The sequence below is a fragment of the Oncorhynchus mykiss genome, chromosome 31, assembly GCF_013265735.2.
Source record: "Oncorhynchus mykiss isolate Arlee chromosome 31, USDA_OmykA_1.1, whole genome shotgun sequence".
NCBI classification, from domain to species: Eukaryota; Metazoa; Chordata; class Actinopteri; order Salmoniformes; family Salmonidae; genus Oncorhynchus; species Oncorhynchus mykiss.
In genome coordinates this window covers 41889375-41907617 of record NC_050571.1, presented here as the reverse complement: position 1 = coordinate 41907617, position 18243 = coordinate 41889375, and the positions used below count along the sequence as shown (strand labels likewise).

Sequence of the window (18243 nt, the reverse complement as noted above, 5' to 3'; positions counted from 1 at the left end):
TCTGAGGTATATACTTTTGTTTCAAAGTAGATTTGTTTAAGATTACCAAGACACACTCTGTGTGACCCTGATTTAGCCCACTGCAGTAAAAGGTTTTAAAAGATACAACGATGCTTGTAGGAAGATAAACATGTCTATATTATTTAAGATATTTAATGCATATGGATTTGTGCAAATCATCTTCTTTTTTTCTAACCGTGGCAAACTGTGTTGGAATACCTTGCCCGGTTCCATGCAAGACATAGTGGGCTGTATATCTTTGATTGCCCACTATTGACATAGTACCTCAATGACCTTCAACATCAATGTACCTCAAACTGCCAATATTACCAACATTGAATGCAGTAGGCCTACAGATGCAGAATACATATGCTGAAATGTATTGTTCCATAACAGACAGTAGAATAGAGTGAAAATGATAGAGTTGGATCTGCTAAATCAATGTACCTTAAAACGGCTAACATTACTGACAGTTAGTGGTAGTACAGATCCCTGACTAAACATGCTCAAAGGTATAAATCCACAACGTACGTAAAGTACAAATGCTGGAGGTATAGGCCAGGGTGGACGCAAACCGAGTGTGGCATATTTGTGTCACAGGCTTTAATTTAAAAAATAAAATAAAACAGTGGTTGGAGGAAAGTCCTTTAAATGGGTAATTACGTCCGAGGCTCGGCATCGCTGGAAGGGCTTAACAAGGTGCATAATGATGTCCCCCCTTCCCCGGGGATAAACCTCACCCTTCTCTCGCCCTTTCTCTCTGTCCATTTCACTCACTCCATTTATTTGTGGTGGTTTCGGTCTCGCCTCTCATTTACCCCTCTACAACCTTCAGTCCAGACCCAAGGTCATTATCTCCTTATTGCCTTTCTGGGATCTATGAAAAAGCTTGGCTGGTTTATGTTGCTAACGTACGGCTCGTAATGCTCTGATTCCATTGTGAAACTAATTTGGTTTGCGCACAAAATGTGCTTTGTTGTCAGCAATGGATCACGGGTTGGATCACAGTAAGTATAAGTTCAGCTTTAATTGAGAAGTGTAATATATTTCACATTGCTTTGGATTTATAAGTGAGGTTGTTGTTTTTGTTCTGTGGGTTACGACTGCTGGATGATGCATTGAAAAGTGAGAAAGTGATTCAATAGGTGAATTGCATTTTGGGATGTGTGGTAGGATGTATCATTATATTAGTGCATATTATTTTGTTTTACAAGGGGGGGGGGGTGCTCAAAGCACATTAGTGCTTACCTCTTCGTACTGTCTACCATCTAAGGTTTACAGTTTGGACTGCCATTGCTGCCAGGCAAATTGTACATGTGCTAAAATAAACATTTTGGTGAATGACTACAGTATTTTCATGTACAATGCACAACTTCATGGAGGTGCTTGATATGGATATTTTCTTTAGCAGACGTAGTGCATGCTGAACCAACACTAAAAGGGAGCCATTTTCTTTCCCTCCTGCTCTATAGTTTCATTTGGGTTATATTTTGAACAAAGGATGGGGCTTTCAGTATAATAACTGTATCTGTACTTCACAATAGAATTACATTTCAGAGGGAAGAAGAGAAAGAGTGTTTTGGAGTCAGACTAATACAGGTTATGGAAAATCGTTCGGGGTCCTATAAATAGACTTACAGATAAAGCTGAGGTTCTCTCTCTTTCTCGGTCTCCCTCCCTCTTTGGAGACTGTGTTGCTCTCTCTGTCTTCTTTCCTCCCTCCTCTCATCATAATTCCAGCCTTTTTCCGTGTCCACAGTTTCCCTGGCCTTGATTCACCCGACAGAGGGGCTGCTCAGCCATCACATGTGGTTACAGGCGGGCTTCAGTGACATGCATATGACAGGCCCTCTCACTCAAGTACTGTATGTTTTGACACCTCAGCTGTTGCCTGCACCCCCCAATCCTGAGAAGAGGGCAGCAGCCTGGGGCTTGAGGAGGCTACCATTGGCTGCTAATGTTACATATTTATTGTACATCCTCTACATACAAAGCAAGGAATAGTGTTTCAGGGGCAAGGCTATATATATATATATATATATATACACTGAACTGGCATTGGCTTGTCAATCATGTTGACCTGAACCGTACTGTGCTGGCATGGATGTTTTCTTTTCACATTGTTATTTGCAGCAAGTTGCCAGGAATTATGGTGGATGCGCAACCAGGCCAGTCCAGTACAGGTCAACTTGGCTATGTAGTAGGAACAGGGTAGGCCTATCCCTGGGAATTAAAGCATCCCATGGGTTAATGTTACTCATCCATAAAGGCTCAAGTGCAACCCATTTCAGTGTTCATCAGAGCATAATTTCAGTCACCGAAAATTAAATGGCCCGACGTGGCTATTGGTTGACACATATACAGTACCACTCAAATGTTTGGACACACCTACTCATTCAAAAGATTTTTTTTATTTTTACTATTTTCTACATTGCTTAATGTTAGCTAGCTAAGCAAATGTCTCTGAGATGCGAAAAATAAGATCATAAATGTAACGTTAGCTAGCGAGCCAGCCATCTAATGTTAGCTAGCTAACAGTACACTTTAACTTGAAATGAAACCATTTTCTGTCAAAATTAGAAGCGTGTAATATCTGAAAATTTAACTAGCTAGACTATCTTACCCATATACATCATGGATGGATGTGTCTCCTGTCGGATGCTATGGTTTCTCTTAGTTTGAAGATGTAATCCGGAGACAGGTCAATCAGGAACATTTCAAGAACTTTGAACGTTTATTTGCGTGCAGTAGCAAAAACCATCAAGCGCGTGATGAAACTGGCTCTCATGAGGACCACCACAGGAAAAGAAGACCCAGAGGTACCTCTGTTGGAGAGGATACATTCATTGGAGTTAGCATCTCAACATCAACTGTTCAGAGGAGACTGCTTGAATCAGGCCTTCAAGGTCAAATTTCTGCAAAGAAACCACTACTAAAGGACACCAATAAGAAGAAGAGACTTACTTGGGCCAAGAAACACGAGCGATCGACATTAGACCGGTGGAAATCTGTCATTTTGGTCTGATGAGTCCAAATTTTTGATTATTGGTTCCAACCGCCATTTCTTTTTGAGACGCAGAGTAGGTGAACGGATGATCTCCGCATGTGTGTTACCCAACGTGAAGAATGGAGGAGGTGGTGTGATGGTGCTTTGCTGGTGACACTGTCGTGATTTATTTAAAATTTAAGGCACACTTACCCAGCATGGCTACCACAGCATTCTGCAGGGATACGCCATCCCATCTGGTTCGTGCTTAAATGGACTATAATTTGTTTTTCAACAAGACAATGACCCAAAACACACCTCCATGCTGTGTAAGGTCTATTTGACCAAAAGGAGAGTGATGGAGTGCTGCATCAGATGACCTGGAATCCACAATCGCCCGACCTCAACCCAGTTGAGATGGTTTGGGATAAGTTGTGCCGCAGAGTGAAGGAAAAACAGCCAACAACTGCTCAGCATATGTGGGAATTCCTTCAAGACTGTTCGAAAAGCATTCGAACAGCATTCCAGCATTCCAGAAACTGGTTGAGAGAATACCAAGCGCGTGCTAAGCTGTCACCGTGGCAAAGGGTGGCTACTTTGAAGAATCTAAAATCTCAAATATATTTTGAGTTGTTTAACACGTTTTTGGTTACGTCAAAGTGTTGATGTCTTCACTATTATTCTACAATGTATAAAATAGTGAAAATAAAGAAAAACCCTTGAATGAGTAGGTGTGTCCATACTGTACATGACTGTGCATTAATGTTGAAATATTTGTTTGTTTCGCTGACTGACTAACTGACTGTCAGACTGACTGATGGTTTTGCAAGAGCGTTCCCAAATCCATGGCTCACTCACAAATCAAACCTTTCTCGCTATAATTCCTGCGCTCATCTGCCAGTTACTCAATCAGGGGCTTCAGATAAGATGCTTCACTCTCTCGTATCCCTCTGAAGAGGAGACATTAAAGCACGCAAAGGTTCGCCCCCAACTCCTTCAACAGATAAAACACACTAGCATTTCAACATTTCAAGTTCAAGCAGCCAAGAATCCGTCAGTTGCCACTCTGTAAAATCTTTGTTTCGCTTTTTCACCACCTGATTATTCTCTTTTCTTCTTCCTGAGCTTCGAAAATCCCCTTTTGAAATTGTTTAAATGGTACTCCCTCATCAGAGCTTTTTCCTGGAGCCTGACTGAGATTTCTTCTCAGCATAAAGCCCCTCAACGAGACAGCATGCTTTGACCTTTACTTTATCGTATGGATTTAGGGATGATTAATTGGATTAGCCTGATGAAATTTAGAGAAATACAAAAGCCCTAGTCTGTTGCCTCGATGTGAGTCATAGAAAATGTACAATTCTGTAGTTCGCAACATATTATCCCGCCATATGTGTTGTCACATGTATTAGTCAGTGGCTTAAAGAGGAAGGCAACCAGATTAGAGAAGACAGACATTTTTCTCAGAAAAAACTAAGTGAGATGGAAGGAGGGAAACAGGGGGCTTGGATCGTCCAATTACAATAGAAACATCACAAGATCAAAGACTAAATGTAGAGCGGCCTGAGTTTGTGTTGTGCCAGTCAAACCAGACCCAACACTCTAGTAAAAGGCAATAGGTCAGGCACAATCTGATTAGCAATAGCTCAAGATTATGATCAAGACTGCTAACTGAAATTAGCACACTGACTAAGTAGCATTTGATCCAGCATCCAAGCCTGAATATCCAGAGACACGACAATGTGCTTGGAATTGAGTTTTTTATCTTGATTCCTCTATGGTTTTCATCGGTAATGTAATTATATTTTTTATGGCAGAGCTGCAGTCTTTGTCTGTGTCTCAAATGACACCCTAATTCCTTTAAAGTTCACAACTTCTGACCAGGGCACATAGGCCTCTGGTCAAAAGTAGTGCACTGTATAGGCACGGATGGGGGGGGGGGGGTGATTGGCAGGCACAGCAGATGTGAAGTATGTGTTGACAGCACGACATCTACTTTGCATCCTCAATGTGGCATGTTGGAATGTGTTCTGTGCATATTGTCCTGATGTGAAGTGATTGCATGGGGGGGTGGGATGATGTTCAGGCATGTAGAATATGGAACCCAGTACCGCTCTCCATCACCTCTCTTGCAGCAATATCAACATGTAGGCAATTTCAAGCTATCTTAGAAAACAGTTAGTGATTAACAAATTGCTGTAGCTAGCAACCTTGGTTTTGTTTACAGCATGGAGATCTGCTGTTGACTGTGAGAGGAACAAATTCAAGACAGTAACAGAAATGCCTTTGGTTTTGCCAAATGCTCCAAGTGCCTAAACTCGTCACACTGCAGAAAGCCCGAAATTGAACTGTACGACATGTGCCATTTGCTTACAATAGCTAGTTATGTAGCCATCTTTCAGGTAACAGAATGGGAGCATCTGGATGTGATTTTACCTCAATTGGCAATGAACTAAACTTGGCAAAAAATATCTGCTTACAGTTTCTCCACAGAAAGTCTCACACTTTAACAGCACAAAGACTGCCTCCCTTTTTTCTATTTCATTGAACACCATAATGAAACCCAATAAAATAAAAAATATGCAATCTGTTTCCCGCATAAGGATGAGCGTAAACTGAATCAATACCAGAGATAAGTTATTTTTTTCCCTGAACATATTCATTATCTGGAATCACAGGTGGAGATATAATAAAGCCACAGTAGTACACATTACCCATTCAAAAACACGTTATAGCCAAAGGACATTCCTTTACTGTCTAATTTACTGTCTAATTGTCTCCCCCACCAACTGATCTGCTACAATTAAGCCATGGAAGAAGAAGAAATTAAACCAGCGACCTATAGTCTTTTAATCTGCAACCACAACCACAGGCAGGTCAACCATCTCTCAGCTGGTAATACATAGGTTATTCCTGTTTAACTACCATTTTACCATGTAGTTTCTTAGTACACCTAGCTTGAAATAAAGCACTGTTAAAAATCTCTCTCTCTCTGAAGTAGGATAATACAACCAATGTCAACAAGCCTTAGTTTCTCTAATGACCTGGTTCACTAACTACTTCTCAGATAGAGTTCAGTGTGTCAAATCGGAGAGGGCCTGTTGTCCGGAACTCTGGCAGCCTCTATGGGGATGCCACAGGGTTCAATTCTCTGGCTGACTCTTTTCTCTGTATATATCAATGATGTCGCTCTTGCTGAGGGTGATTCTTTGATCCCTGATGCCGTTCTTTGGACACTGTGTTAACTAACCTCCAAACGAGCTTCAACGTCATACAACACTCCATCTGTGACCTCCAACTGCTCTTAAATGCATGCTCTTCAACCGATTGCTGCCTGCCCAGCATCACCACTCTGGACAGTTCTGAATTAGAATATGTGAACAGCAATAAATACCTAGGTGTCTGGCTAGACTGTAAACTCTCCTTCCAGACTCACATTAAGCATCTCCAATCCAAAGCCTCCTTCACTCATGCTGCCATCCTACCAATCCTTGACTTCGGCGATGTCATTTACAAATTAGCCTCCAACACTCTACTCAACAAATTGGATGCAGTCTATCACAGTGCCATCTGTTTTGTCACCAAAGCCCCATATACTACCCACCACTGCGACCTGTTTTCTCACGTTGGCTGGTCCTCGCTATATATTTGTCACCAAACCCACTGGCTCCAGGTCCTCTATCAGTCTTTGCTAGGTATAGCTCCGACTTATCTCAGCTCACTGGTCAACTTAGCAATACCCACACTTAGCACGTGCTCCAGTAGGTATATTTCACATCCCCAAAGCCAACACCTAATTTGGCCGCCTTTCCTTCCAGTTCTCTGCTGTCAATGACTGGAACGAATTGCAAAAATCACTGAAGTTGGAGACTAATATCTCCCTCACTAACTTTCAGTGTCAGCTGTCAAAGCAGCTTACCGATCACTGCAGCTGTACACAGCCCATCTGTAAATAGTTTATCCAATCAACTACCTACCTCATCCCCATATTTGTTTTTGTTTTTCTGCTCTTCTGCACACCAGTATTTCTTCTTTCACATCTTCATCTGCACATATATCACTCCAGTGTAAATTGCTAAATTGTAATTACTTCAACACTATTGGCCTATTTATTGCCTTACCTCCTTACTTCATTTTCACACACTGTATACAGATTTTACTATTGTGTTATTGACTGTACGTTTGTTTATCCCATGTGTAACTCTGTGTCGTTGTTTTTGTCGCACTGCTTTGCTTTATCTTGGCCAGGTGGCAGTTGTAAATGAGAACTTGTTCTCAACTGGCCTACCTGGTTAAATAAAGGTGGAAAAATACAAAACGACCTAATACATGTACTGGGTGCTGATGAGACCCATATACCTGAACACCAATAACACAAATCCGATAACATTAATGAATCTCATAAAATCAAATCCTCATTATTACATATGAAGTCTTTCACTCTCCTGTTTTCGATTATTCGTTTTTTTATCTTATTCAATTCCTAATGCCATTATTCCATGTGGCTCGGCTTAGAGTTCATACAATAAGTTGGAAATAAACAAATATGATGCCCTAGTGTAAAACTGTAAAACGGTGGTTGACTCACAGATGATTACAGGAGCGCCCTCAGGCCAGGGTGAAGACAAACGTTTTTGAGGATAAAGCATGAACCTCACTAATCACAAAAGTGCCCCTGTGTCCTAGCTAGACCTCGTGAAAATGTGGACTTGTGGAGTCAAGTGGGTTTGCTCACCGTGACAGAGCTATTATTGGTCATTTCACAGATGCACTGTTTGTTTGCGGTCTACATTAATGGCTATGCAATTGCAATTGACAACACTTTTTGTAATTTAACAGCAATGTGTGAATATTTAGCTACTGTCTTCTAAATGTCAGAATGGAGAATAAATATTTGGCTTTAGCTGCAGCCTGCTTGAGGGGGAGAATGCAAACACACACAGATACATGAACATACTCCCTCCCGCCTCTCTCTCTCTCTCTTTCTTCACCCAGCTCATCTATCCTTTTTCCTCTTTCCCTCTTTCCCGCTCTCCCATTGACTAACAATCAGCATCTCCTCTCTCCGTCTGTCCACAGGAAATATGCACAGGGTCGCGGTCAAAGGGATGTTTGTCAACGTCATGTGGAACGCGGAGCTGCGACAGAGCTTGCATGTTAAGCAAACCCTCTGCCTTTATCAAGCCGATCACAAACGGAAAAAAAAAATGTAAAAATGTGGTGGAGCCCAGACACCTGGCATTAAGACACTCTCCCTCCCTCCTTTCCTCCATCCCCTAACCCATCCCTATCAGACACCTCCAAGCTTTGCATATCAGAACCTCAGACCTTTATTTGTCTCCCTCTCTTCTCTTTTTCATTAACATAAACAAATAAAGGCCTCTCTAATCCCCCAGAAAATGTGATTTTTTATTGGATGCTTTAAGCCTTCAAGACAGGCTACTCCACCTGGATTTTACAACCACACAGTCATTTCTTTGTGCCTGCCGGACTGAAGTTTTTTCCTGTGTTTTGCTCATGGAGAGGTCTGTGACCTGAATGCTACCTGCGGGTACATAAAGGCCTGGGCACGGCATGGTGGCATGCACTTGTTCGACCCTACCAGGACATCTCTTTCTCTCCTTCTTCCTCTCACTCACCCTCTATCTGGCTCCATCCGTCCCAGACAGTCTGCAGTAAATCAGTGTGGCTGTAAGTGGGGCCTCATCGACCCCGCGGGATCCGATAGGAGCTCAGATCCTCAGTGGATCAGCCAATCAATGGCTCAATAACTGTTCTTATGTTTCTGGTTTTGATTTTAGGCTTTTCCACACTTCTTCTCACTGAATGTCAAACGAAGATTGGAGTCATCAAATATGTGATGGCTGGGGTTGCTTTATTTGGGACTGAACAGGATTGTGAGAACCCCCTACCCCACTGAGGGCCATAGAAGTAGGTCAAGCTAGAGAGGATGTCCAAGGAATCCAATAGACTATGGCATAGAGGCAAAAATCTATACTCTAAAGACCAGCTAGTCTGTGTACACTCTTGTCAGTTTAAATAGCCCACTCGAGCGAGGCCTTTGCTGTCATCAGCCATACATCGCTACGTCAATACAATCAACCCTATGCATAGTGAGTTGACTATAGCTCTATAATAGCTGGCTGCGTGGGGTGCAAAGCTGCAACCTTGGCCTTGACTGCATGACTAACACTGGAGCCTATTGGGCCGTTCGCACTGTTTGCACATGGAGCATTTAAGCAATGATTATTCTTTCTTCTACCACATGTGGTGGAGCTGATTAGCAGGGTCAATGCGTCTGGCAGGTGTTCAAACTCCTGTTCTTTTGCAATAGCTCAGCTCACAAAAAAAAAGGCAGGTAGGTGGAAGCCAAATAATCCATTTTGTCAGGCCTCCAAATTCGCGCTTGGCACGGCTCGCTCTCATCCACAGGTCAATCCCTGTACCTGGGTAAACCTCTGACATGCATTTGATTTATTTCTCTCAAATGCAGCTACTAACACACAAGACCACACATGGCGGATCAGATTCTATTTCAAACGAGTAGGAAATGTACTGTTACACTGAGGTTATAGAAGTATGATCTGGTACGTTTCTGTTGAGAGAACATACCTGGTCAACGTGACAATTCATTCACATACACCAGGCGAACCCACAGCGACTGTACTCCCTACAACTACTATTTTATACCCCAAAATGACTATACTCCCACTGGAAGCTGAAGCACAACGCAGTCATGACAATGACTAGTGAGACTATGTAAGAGTTGACCGGACATGTCTTAACCATCACTCTCCCCTGTCCCATACACCCAACCCCGTACATCCACCCTCTGTCCCCCCCTCTTCCCAAGGGCATTGGCACAGATTGGCACAGCAGCAACAAGACGCAGGGACAGATCAGAGCGAACTAAGCGTGGTCTCACCTCAGGCAGCGGCATGCCGTTGATGATGAGGTCAGGCTGCTGGGGGCCCTGCCCGCTGGCGAAGGTGTGCTGCTGATAACTGCCGTGGTTGGGTGCAGCATTGCGTGAGTTCTGGTTGTCCACGTTGATGAAGGTGCTCTCGGAGCGCCTGCAGCCCAGCGGCAGGCTCTGCTGGTGGTAGTCGAAGTAGTTGAGGGAGGAGGTGAGAGATGAGCAACTCACCACGTTCATCTTGTCCGTCTCCTCCACGTCGCGCGGCACGAGGCGGATGTCGTTCTTGCTCAGCTTCTTCTTCTTGCTCGACTTCTTCTGGCTGCCATATGAGTACTCCGCCACCCTGCGCAAGTAGAAGAAACTGAACAGACTCAATAAAGCAGTGCTCTGTTGTATCTGCCCACAGGCAAACGCCATTCAGTCAGAGGCGCCCCGCCCGGCCATGCCAGGGTGCTGACCAAAAGTTCCCATGGTGGTGGCCAGCTCATTGGTGGGCATTCAGGGTAGAGAGAGAGGAGCCATGCTCAAGTCACCCCAAGCCTGACCGCCTTCCCCATGCCACCAATGGAGCCATCATCCCTCATTTGTTTGCGTTTGCATGCTCGGCACAATTGACATGTCTCACAAACAACAAGCACACACAATGCAAACATGCCAAACCACAAAAGCACACGTACACACACACAGCAACAACAAGACAACAGACAATACTGAAGAGCACCAACCAAATTTTGCAATCATATTTAAAGCACAGCCCTAACGTTAATTCCCTTTTTTCTTTCATTACCAAGCGAGGCCCACTGGCAATATGGAGTGCAGGAAAACTGTAAAATCAAATACATTTAGAAACTAGTGTCTGTGGCTGTTCCCTGACTGGAGCAGAGCATTTTGATTCTAATCAGCCTAAATGAGAAAGCCGGAGATTCTTTATTGAAAGGATGCTGCTGATGCTCAGGCTGGAAGAAGACAATTTCCATTCTCCATCCAGGCTTGTAAATTCTTATGAGGGGAAGTTTTATTTTAAGCAGAATCCCTTGAATCCCTCCTGACCCAAGCCTATGCCTCTGAGTTTTTAACATGTCAAACATTTGCATGGACTCCCACTCTCCAATAATCTATTTTTAGCCCTGGTTGGATAGATTGTTTACTCTTGTTTCTACCGTGCATCTAATAAAACTTGAGGCCCTGGTTGCTTATGCACATGTAGGACTCCCCCATCCTTAGTATTTACTGGATGGGTTCTCCTTTTCACTTAAGATGCTTTCCGGGTCTGTTCCTCCCTGCCTTCATTCTGGAAAATAAAATGTCAATAGCAGCAGCCTTGGACTCTATCGTTTTCGGGGCATCTCAAAACTGTTATTTCTCTCTCTCGCGCACGTGTGTGCTCTCTCGTCTGAGTAGGGGAGAGAAGAGACTGTGAGGATCAAAAAAGAGAGTGCGTTGTTCTGCCATTGTTCTCTCTAGTACTCCTGTGCCCAAAATCGAAAAATGGACAGAAGAAATCCTCCCCGACTCAAAGAAAATTAGTAATAAATTGCAGATAAGTACTGCATAGGTTTGAGGTGGTAGCTAGCTACTCAGGAGCACTGCACAGCAATATAGATTAAAGTACCCAGCAGGAAAATGATTTTTATGCCACAAAACAGGATTTTTTAAGGTGGTTAGGTAGTGTTGGGCAGATATTATTTTATTTAGCTTCGTTTTTTTGTTTGATTGGTTGGTTGTGTATTTTTCTTACAGAAATAGAGCCTTGTGGGTCATATCCAAATGAAAGAGCGTGCTGGGAAATGTAGTAGGCTATGTTTTTCAATGTGGCAATGACAGACATATAAACGCCCTAAATCCCCTTAAAGTTGGCTTAATAAAATTACTTATGTCCAGAGTCATTTGCTTCACTCTCTAAGAGCATTGTTTTTTCAGAAAACAAACAGATGTTTTTATTCCAATGTCATTAATTACTGTCTGTGTGCTGTTTGTGTTGACAACAATGTGACTTTGAAACAGGAAGCTATGTGACATAACAAGTGAGGCCCTAGGGGTGCTATCCATACCGTACATAGAATATTGAATGTAAAAGGGATCTCCTACTATGTGAACCCCTGATCAAATCTACATCTCTGAAGAATAAGGATTGGAAAAACATGATGCAAATCCATGAGTGCTTTAGATTTTAAATCAACACTGACCAATATGAACCATAATCCATGATCATGTGTGCCTGAGAAAGTCCACACTTTTTTTGAAAAATAAAGTTGTCTGCACACCTTAAGTATTTCTAGGTGAATAAAGGAAAATAAAGTACAACACAATGTCCATTCTTGTAGGCTATGCTTCACAGCAGGGGTTCCCAACCTTTTTTCCCCAGGGGTCCCCTCAATAATTATTGTTAATTGAGATAGCCTATATTAAATACAACACTAATTTGGTTTCATTTGAGGAACCTAGGAAAATGTTGTTTTGAAACTCATTTCCTGCAATTCTACATAGTTTAACATGACCCGTGACATATTTTAGGAAGGTTATTTAATGATTATAATAATAACAAATAAGGAAAATAAAGTATAGACCCGATTTCCCCAAATATTATTCTATTAACAGATGTGTTTTATAATTTTTATGTACCCTCAACCTGATTTTATGTATTCTCTTTGACAGAAAGTGATTTGATCAATTGATAGTGACAGAGTCACACATTATATGAAATTACTTACCAAGCAAAGTCCAATTTCTTTGACTCCTGGACTTTAGAAGGTCATAGCTCAGCTTCTGATTGTCATAGAGACAAACCAATACTCCCATGTGCATCAGAGTCCCATCTTCGTCTGGCATTTTACAGCTTGTTTCTAGCCTAAAGCATTGCAGATTTATGCGTAGTTTTAGATCAAGGAAGGTCAAGGAAGGTCCCGAGCATCCCATGAAACGTTGGCGCCACGTTTGGGGGGCATGCCCCCTGAGTTGGGAACCCCTGCTTCACAGTGTGTTTAATGGATCTCAACCCAACATTTTTGTCAATAGTCCTTTATCCGCTAGAGCTGACTGAGATATGTGCATTTGCCTTACTTTATGGAAGAACCATACAAGGTCAGCCAATTGCCACACGTTTGAAACGGCCTGATGTAGCAGCACAACTAAAATGCTGTTCAGAGTAAAATATGAAATATGATAATAGCTTCAGGTTAAATCCACAAATGCAATTTGGACATTTTAAGTGGTAATGTATCACTAGGAAATCAAAGTGGAAGCTGATGCTTTACAGAAGAAAATCATATGTTTATTATGATGATCAAGATAATAATGTGCTACATAATAATGTATGTCTCCTTCAGAGGCATAGTGGGTTCAAAGGTGGATGACATTAGTTTTAGTAGTAGATCCCTCTAGCATTAATTGTATTATTATTATTATTAGGCTATCATTATTGAGTTTATCATTGTGATTAGTAACAGTATTATTGATAATGATCATTATTATGTAATCGTTCTCACAGAATGGTAGGGTATGCTGTCTCCTTTAGAACATCCATTTGAACCCTTGGGAATAACATGCGCCATAAATGAAATAGCTGTAAAATTCAGATAATTGTCAGAATCTAGCCAAGATTATTAGTCCTAGGTAATGGTGAGGATTTGCAAAAAAAAAAGGAGTAAGCCAAGGACGCTTGGTCAAGGAGTCCATAAGCCATTTTTGCTTTACCAATTCGGAGCACCTGCATTCCTTAGTAGCGCCTAACATTCAGGCCCCTGGACATGCACTAGATATACAGCTACGTGCACTCAGTACCAGCCTGAACTCACTCACTCTCTCACACACACACACACGCACAACAATTATGCGCACCACTGAATGGGTACCAAAATGCGTACATGTAGGCCTATATGGAGGAATAAAATAAAACAACAGGCCTATAACCATGACCGACTGAAACACCAAACTAATGAGATGGATATGAAGGGGTTGTTTTCAGTACCTGCAGTTGTACGTTCGGATCTCCTTGTTATCCCTTTTGCACTTTACTGCCACAAAAATCATAGTGACAAACAGGATAGCAGCAATAGAGCCCAGGGCAATGATGAAGATCAACGACAGGTTTACGGGTCCAATAGATTCCTGCGCGTTCAGGTCCGGTGAGAGGTAAACTACAATGTATGCCGAGGCCGACAACGACGGTTTCCCGTGGTCGCGTGCCACCACTGTGATCTCGTAGGTCGACTTGACCTGCTCTCCGAACATCTTGGTGGACCGGACCTCTCCATTCACTTGGTCTATCTCAAAGAAAAGCCTGTCCCCCTCCGAGATGGTATAGGTCAGCCTTCCATTCTCCCCCTCGTCATAGTCGTCGGCCTTGACTTGGGTAACCAGGTAACCCACTCCTGCATTTCTTGGAATGGATACCTCCGCGGTGCCATTTACCAGGGATGGAGTGGTCATAACAGGTGTATTGTCATTCACATCCAAAACGACAATGCGCACCGTTGCGTTACTGGACAAGGACGGATTCCCCTGGTCCCTGGCCAAAACTTTGAAGTCAAATGTCCTAGTGTACTCGTGGTCGAATGATCTCATGGAATAAATACGCCCTGAAGGATTTATGCTGACATATGTGTTTACGTCCATGTGTTTAATCTCACTGGGCACGATGGTGTATGAAACTGTGCCATTCATGCCCAAATCAGGATCTATAGCTGACACAGCCAGCAAACATGAGCCAGGAAGGTTGTTTTCTAGGACCATCTCTTGGTAATGTGGTTTTAGAAAGTGGGGAGGGTTATCATTTTCATCTGTGACTTTCACTACAAACGATTTAGTGGCGCGTAAGGGGGGGGTACCACTGTCCTCTGCTTGGATAGTTAGATTGTACGTGTCCCTCTGCTCTCTGTCTAGCCTGCCATCAACAAGGATGGTTGAGAAGCTCTCGTATTCCTGGAGCCTGAAAGGAACGTTGCCTTGTAGTCTACACTGCACCTTACCATTCGCGCCCGCGTCCTTGTCTGAGACCCTCACTAATGCAATAACGTATCCGCGAGGCGCGTTCTCACTAACTTCAATAAGCTCCGTGTTCACCGACAATAAACTAATGACAGGTGGGTTATCGTTCGCATCCATCACATTGACAGTGACTTTACAATGAGCCGGAATAGAATTGGGACCTAAATCTTTAGCTTGGACATCAATCTCGTAAATATGGGTTACTTCATAATCCAAAGGGCCATTTACAGTGATAATACCGGTTCTAGGGTCAATTTTAAATACGTCTCTCGTTTTCTCGGTGACGTAACTGTTAAACGAGTACACAACCTCACCATTAGTTCCCTCGTCAGGGTCCGTTGCATTCAAGTCAATTACAAGTGTATTAATAGGAGAATTCTCCATCACGTTCACTGTATACACAGGCTGGTCAAAAACGGGATTATTATCATTTGAATCTATTACTTTAACATTGAGCTGGACTGCGCCAATCTTTGGGGGGTCTCCACCGTCTTCTGCACTGATTTCGTATGAATAGTGAGACTGAGTCTCCCGATCTAAAGATTTTTGAACTACGAGCTCGGCAATCTTGGACCCGTCCCCCCTAGTCTTAATCTCCAGCCCGAAGAGCTCATTCGGGGTGATCGAATATGATTGCACACCGAAGATCCCCGAGTCCGGATCGCTTGCCCCCTCTAGGGGGAACCTGGTACCAGGGGAGGCGTTCTCTGAGATTTCAATGTCAATGTGGTTTGTGGGGAATCTGGGCGCATTATCGTTCAAATCCACAATTTCAACTTTAATGACACATATCTCCATAGAGTTTGACATCACCTCCAGAGAGACAGTGCACTTTGCCGTCTGTCGGCAAGCCACGTCCCGGTCTATTTTCTGATGTGTGAGGAGAAGTCCAGCAGGGCTGAGTTCCACCCATCGCGGCTCTGAATTCGAGATGACCCGCAAGTACGGCGCTCGCGGTGCAATGGCAAATCCTTGCGTTTGTGCGTCCTTTGTCACGTTTCCAATGATATACCCAGCTTTCTGCTCTTCGTTTATCGAGTATTTCAAATTAATAACAGAATCAGCGCCAGTCCAGCATAAAATAACTATCCAAATAATTTGTAGAAAATCCATCTCCCTGGCGTACATTGTACCTGTTGATTTTCCTTATATTTAATTGGGACCTTGTATGATCACGCACACCTTTGCATGTCAGAGATAACGGGAAAAATCATCCAGTTATCTCATCGAAAAGTTATCCAGGGAATACGTTTCGATTAAAGAAAAGGCTCGTATATGACATAAATGTTACTTGATTATATCGATATGGTCTACTTCATTGTACTCTTCTGATAAAAACCACATTCTCCAATCTGCTGCAACGCGTGAGATTTTGGGGAGGATAGAGCTTGGAAAACATTCTGAATGATCTCAGAACACTGATTTACCCATGTAAATCTGAGCAGTTCATATCAAGCAACAACTATAGCGATTGACACGATAAACCCAACCATTTCGATGCAGGGTGAAAAACCATGCAAAAAAATAATAATTTAAAAATCAAAAGGGAGGAACAATCCGATGAACAGGTATATCAAAGGATAACGTTCAATGGAGATAAAATAATTGGCTAAAACATTTTCCAGTTAAATTCTTCCCAGCGTCATGATTCCGGTACCAAAACCACAAGGCGCATTTTAGACAAACTGGATTTTACGCATGCGTTCCATTCATTCATATTGACGATTTTTTCAAGTTGTAATGACTTTTCCTCTTCATTGGGCAATTATATCACACCAGATATCCGATTGAAACGTAAAAATGAATCCGTATTGAGAAAAGCCCTGAATAGCCAAAGTCCAGTTATCGAACGTAGACCAAGGATGCTGTTGTCGGAACTAGTCTTATAATGCTATTAGTGAAGACCACAGTTACCTTTTTATTTCCAGGCAAGCATTTAGAGGTTTTACTCTCTCTCTCAAAGTAGTGTAGCTTATTTTACTAATTAATTTCCTTGGATCGCACACATGGAGACACCGAACACATTCCGCGGCGAGATATGGTCCATATCAAATCCATTGTGAAACTATATAGAGATAAAAGGATGTTATACCGTCACAATAAGAAGCAGATCGTTTCAAGCTCGCAGCAGAGCAAAATGCATGAAAATATCCGGCCTGAATGAGCTAAAAAGCACCACTCGTTGTCAGTAGGCTGCTAGTTGACTCCAATACGCGCTCCCGGCTCCGCTCGCATCAACAGTACACACTGCCCCAATGCACAGCTCAGCGCCGAGCGCTCAGTCTCAGGACCCGCAATCCCCTCAACCAATCAGAGGTTACACAGGAGGTTTGGATTTGCTGGTGGGTGGGGCAAACTACAGCAACGAAAACTCGGCCGACTACCTGCACACTTGTACAGCTGTAGATGGAATGGGTTAAGTAGGGTTGATATAAATAGGCAACATTTGTTTACTTATCACTCGATGTTTATTATGTATTTAAAGAGATTGAACAGGATCCAAACCTAGTACCGTAGTTCTAATTAACTAACACAGACACGCACATATATATATAACGGGTAGACCTCTTGGTATGTTTACTATATTTAATATTTCAGGTTCTCTTTGTGTTTCTTGTCATTTCAATGCAATCGGAGTGTTTACATGCTTTCTTTTGAAATACCGGTGTGTATTGAGGCTTTGCCAAAATGCAACTGCATTTTCTATTGGGATCTGAGTCCAATCCTTCAATGATGATATGGCTTTATGTATCGAAATAATATTTGATCTACACGTGATTGCTGATGACATCAAGATGATATAAGCTTTATTTACATAATGGACGTAGCATATAGCTTATTGTAGCCTATTTTGTTAAAGTGGATAGAGTTGATCATGAAACGCTGTAAAGCGGTTCATTTTTGGCGGCTTCAGACTGCGTTAGATGCGCGAAATGTAACACCAACCTTTCTTGAGAATCAGGTAGGTGTAGTTTGCCATGTAAAACGAGGACAATTTGTTAACAATATAATGAGGATAAGTGTCATGTTGCATGTTATTTGTGGAACATAGTGTCTGTATTGCCGGACAATGAAACAAATGTGCTTCTAGTTGCAGCCTGCAAACTCCCCCTCTGTCAGAGCGGGCGCCACACGCACGCACGCGAGCGCGCACACACACACACTGCATTCCTTAGATGTGAATAAAATGACATGGTCACTAAAATGTATAATTAGGCCAACAAAACAATGCGATTGCTTTGATGTAGCAACATGGCATGCTCTAATTAAAATAATTTGCAATTATTGTTTACGATACTGCAGTCATTCGGTCTCCTGAAAGGAACACTTTTTATGTTTCACATCAGTCTATCTC

At 42.5% G+C, this 18243-nt stretch overlaps 1 protein-coding gene across 7 annotated transcripts in view; it reads right to left on the bottom strand.

The window, feature by feature from the left end:
- Positions 1-17128, bottom strand: part of LOC110505190 (protocadherin-19) — a 76814-nt gene extending 59686 nt beyond the window's left edge. For 2 of the 7 annotated variants that reach the window (XM_021584230.2, XM_021584231.2), the window contains exons 1-2: positions 13870-17128; positions 9909-10263 (exon numbers count right to left, since the gene is read on the bottom strand). In XM_021584230.2, the coding sequence (XP_021439905.2) occupies positions 9909-10263; positions 13870-16016 (2502 nt within the window). In that variant the 5' untranslated portion in view covers positions 16017-17128. The remainder of the gene's footprint in view (positions 1-9908; positions 10264-13869) is intronic. The other 5 variants (XM_021584233.2, XM_021584234.2, XM_036969567.1 and 2 more) reach the window with 3 other exon arrangements.
- Between the last annotated feature and the right edge of the window lie 1115 nt (positions 17129-18243).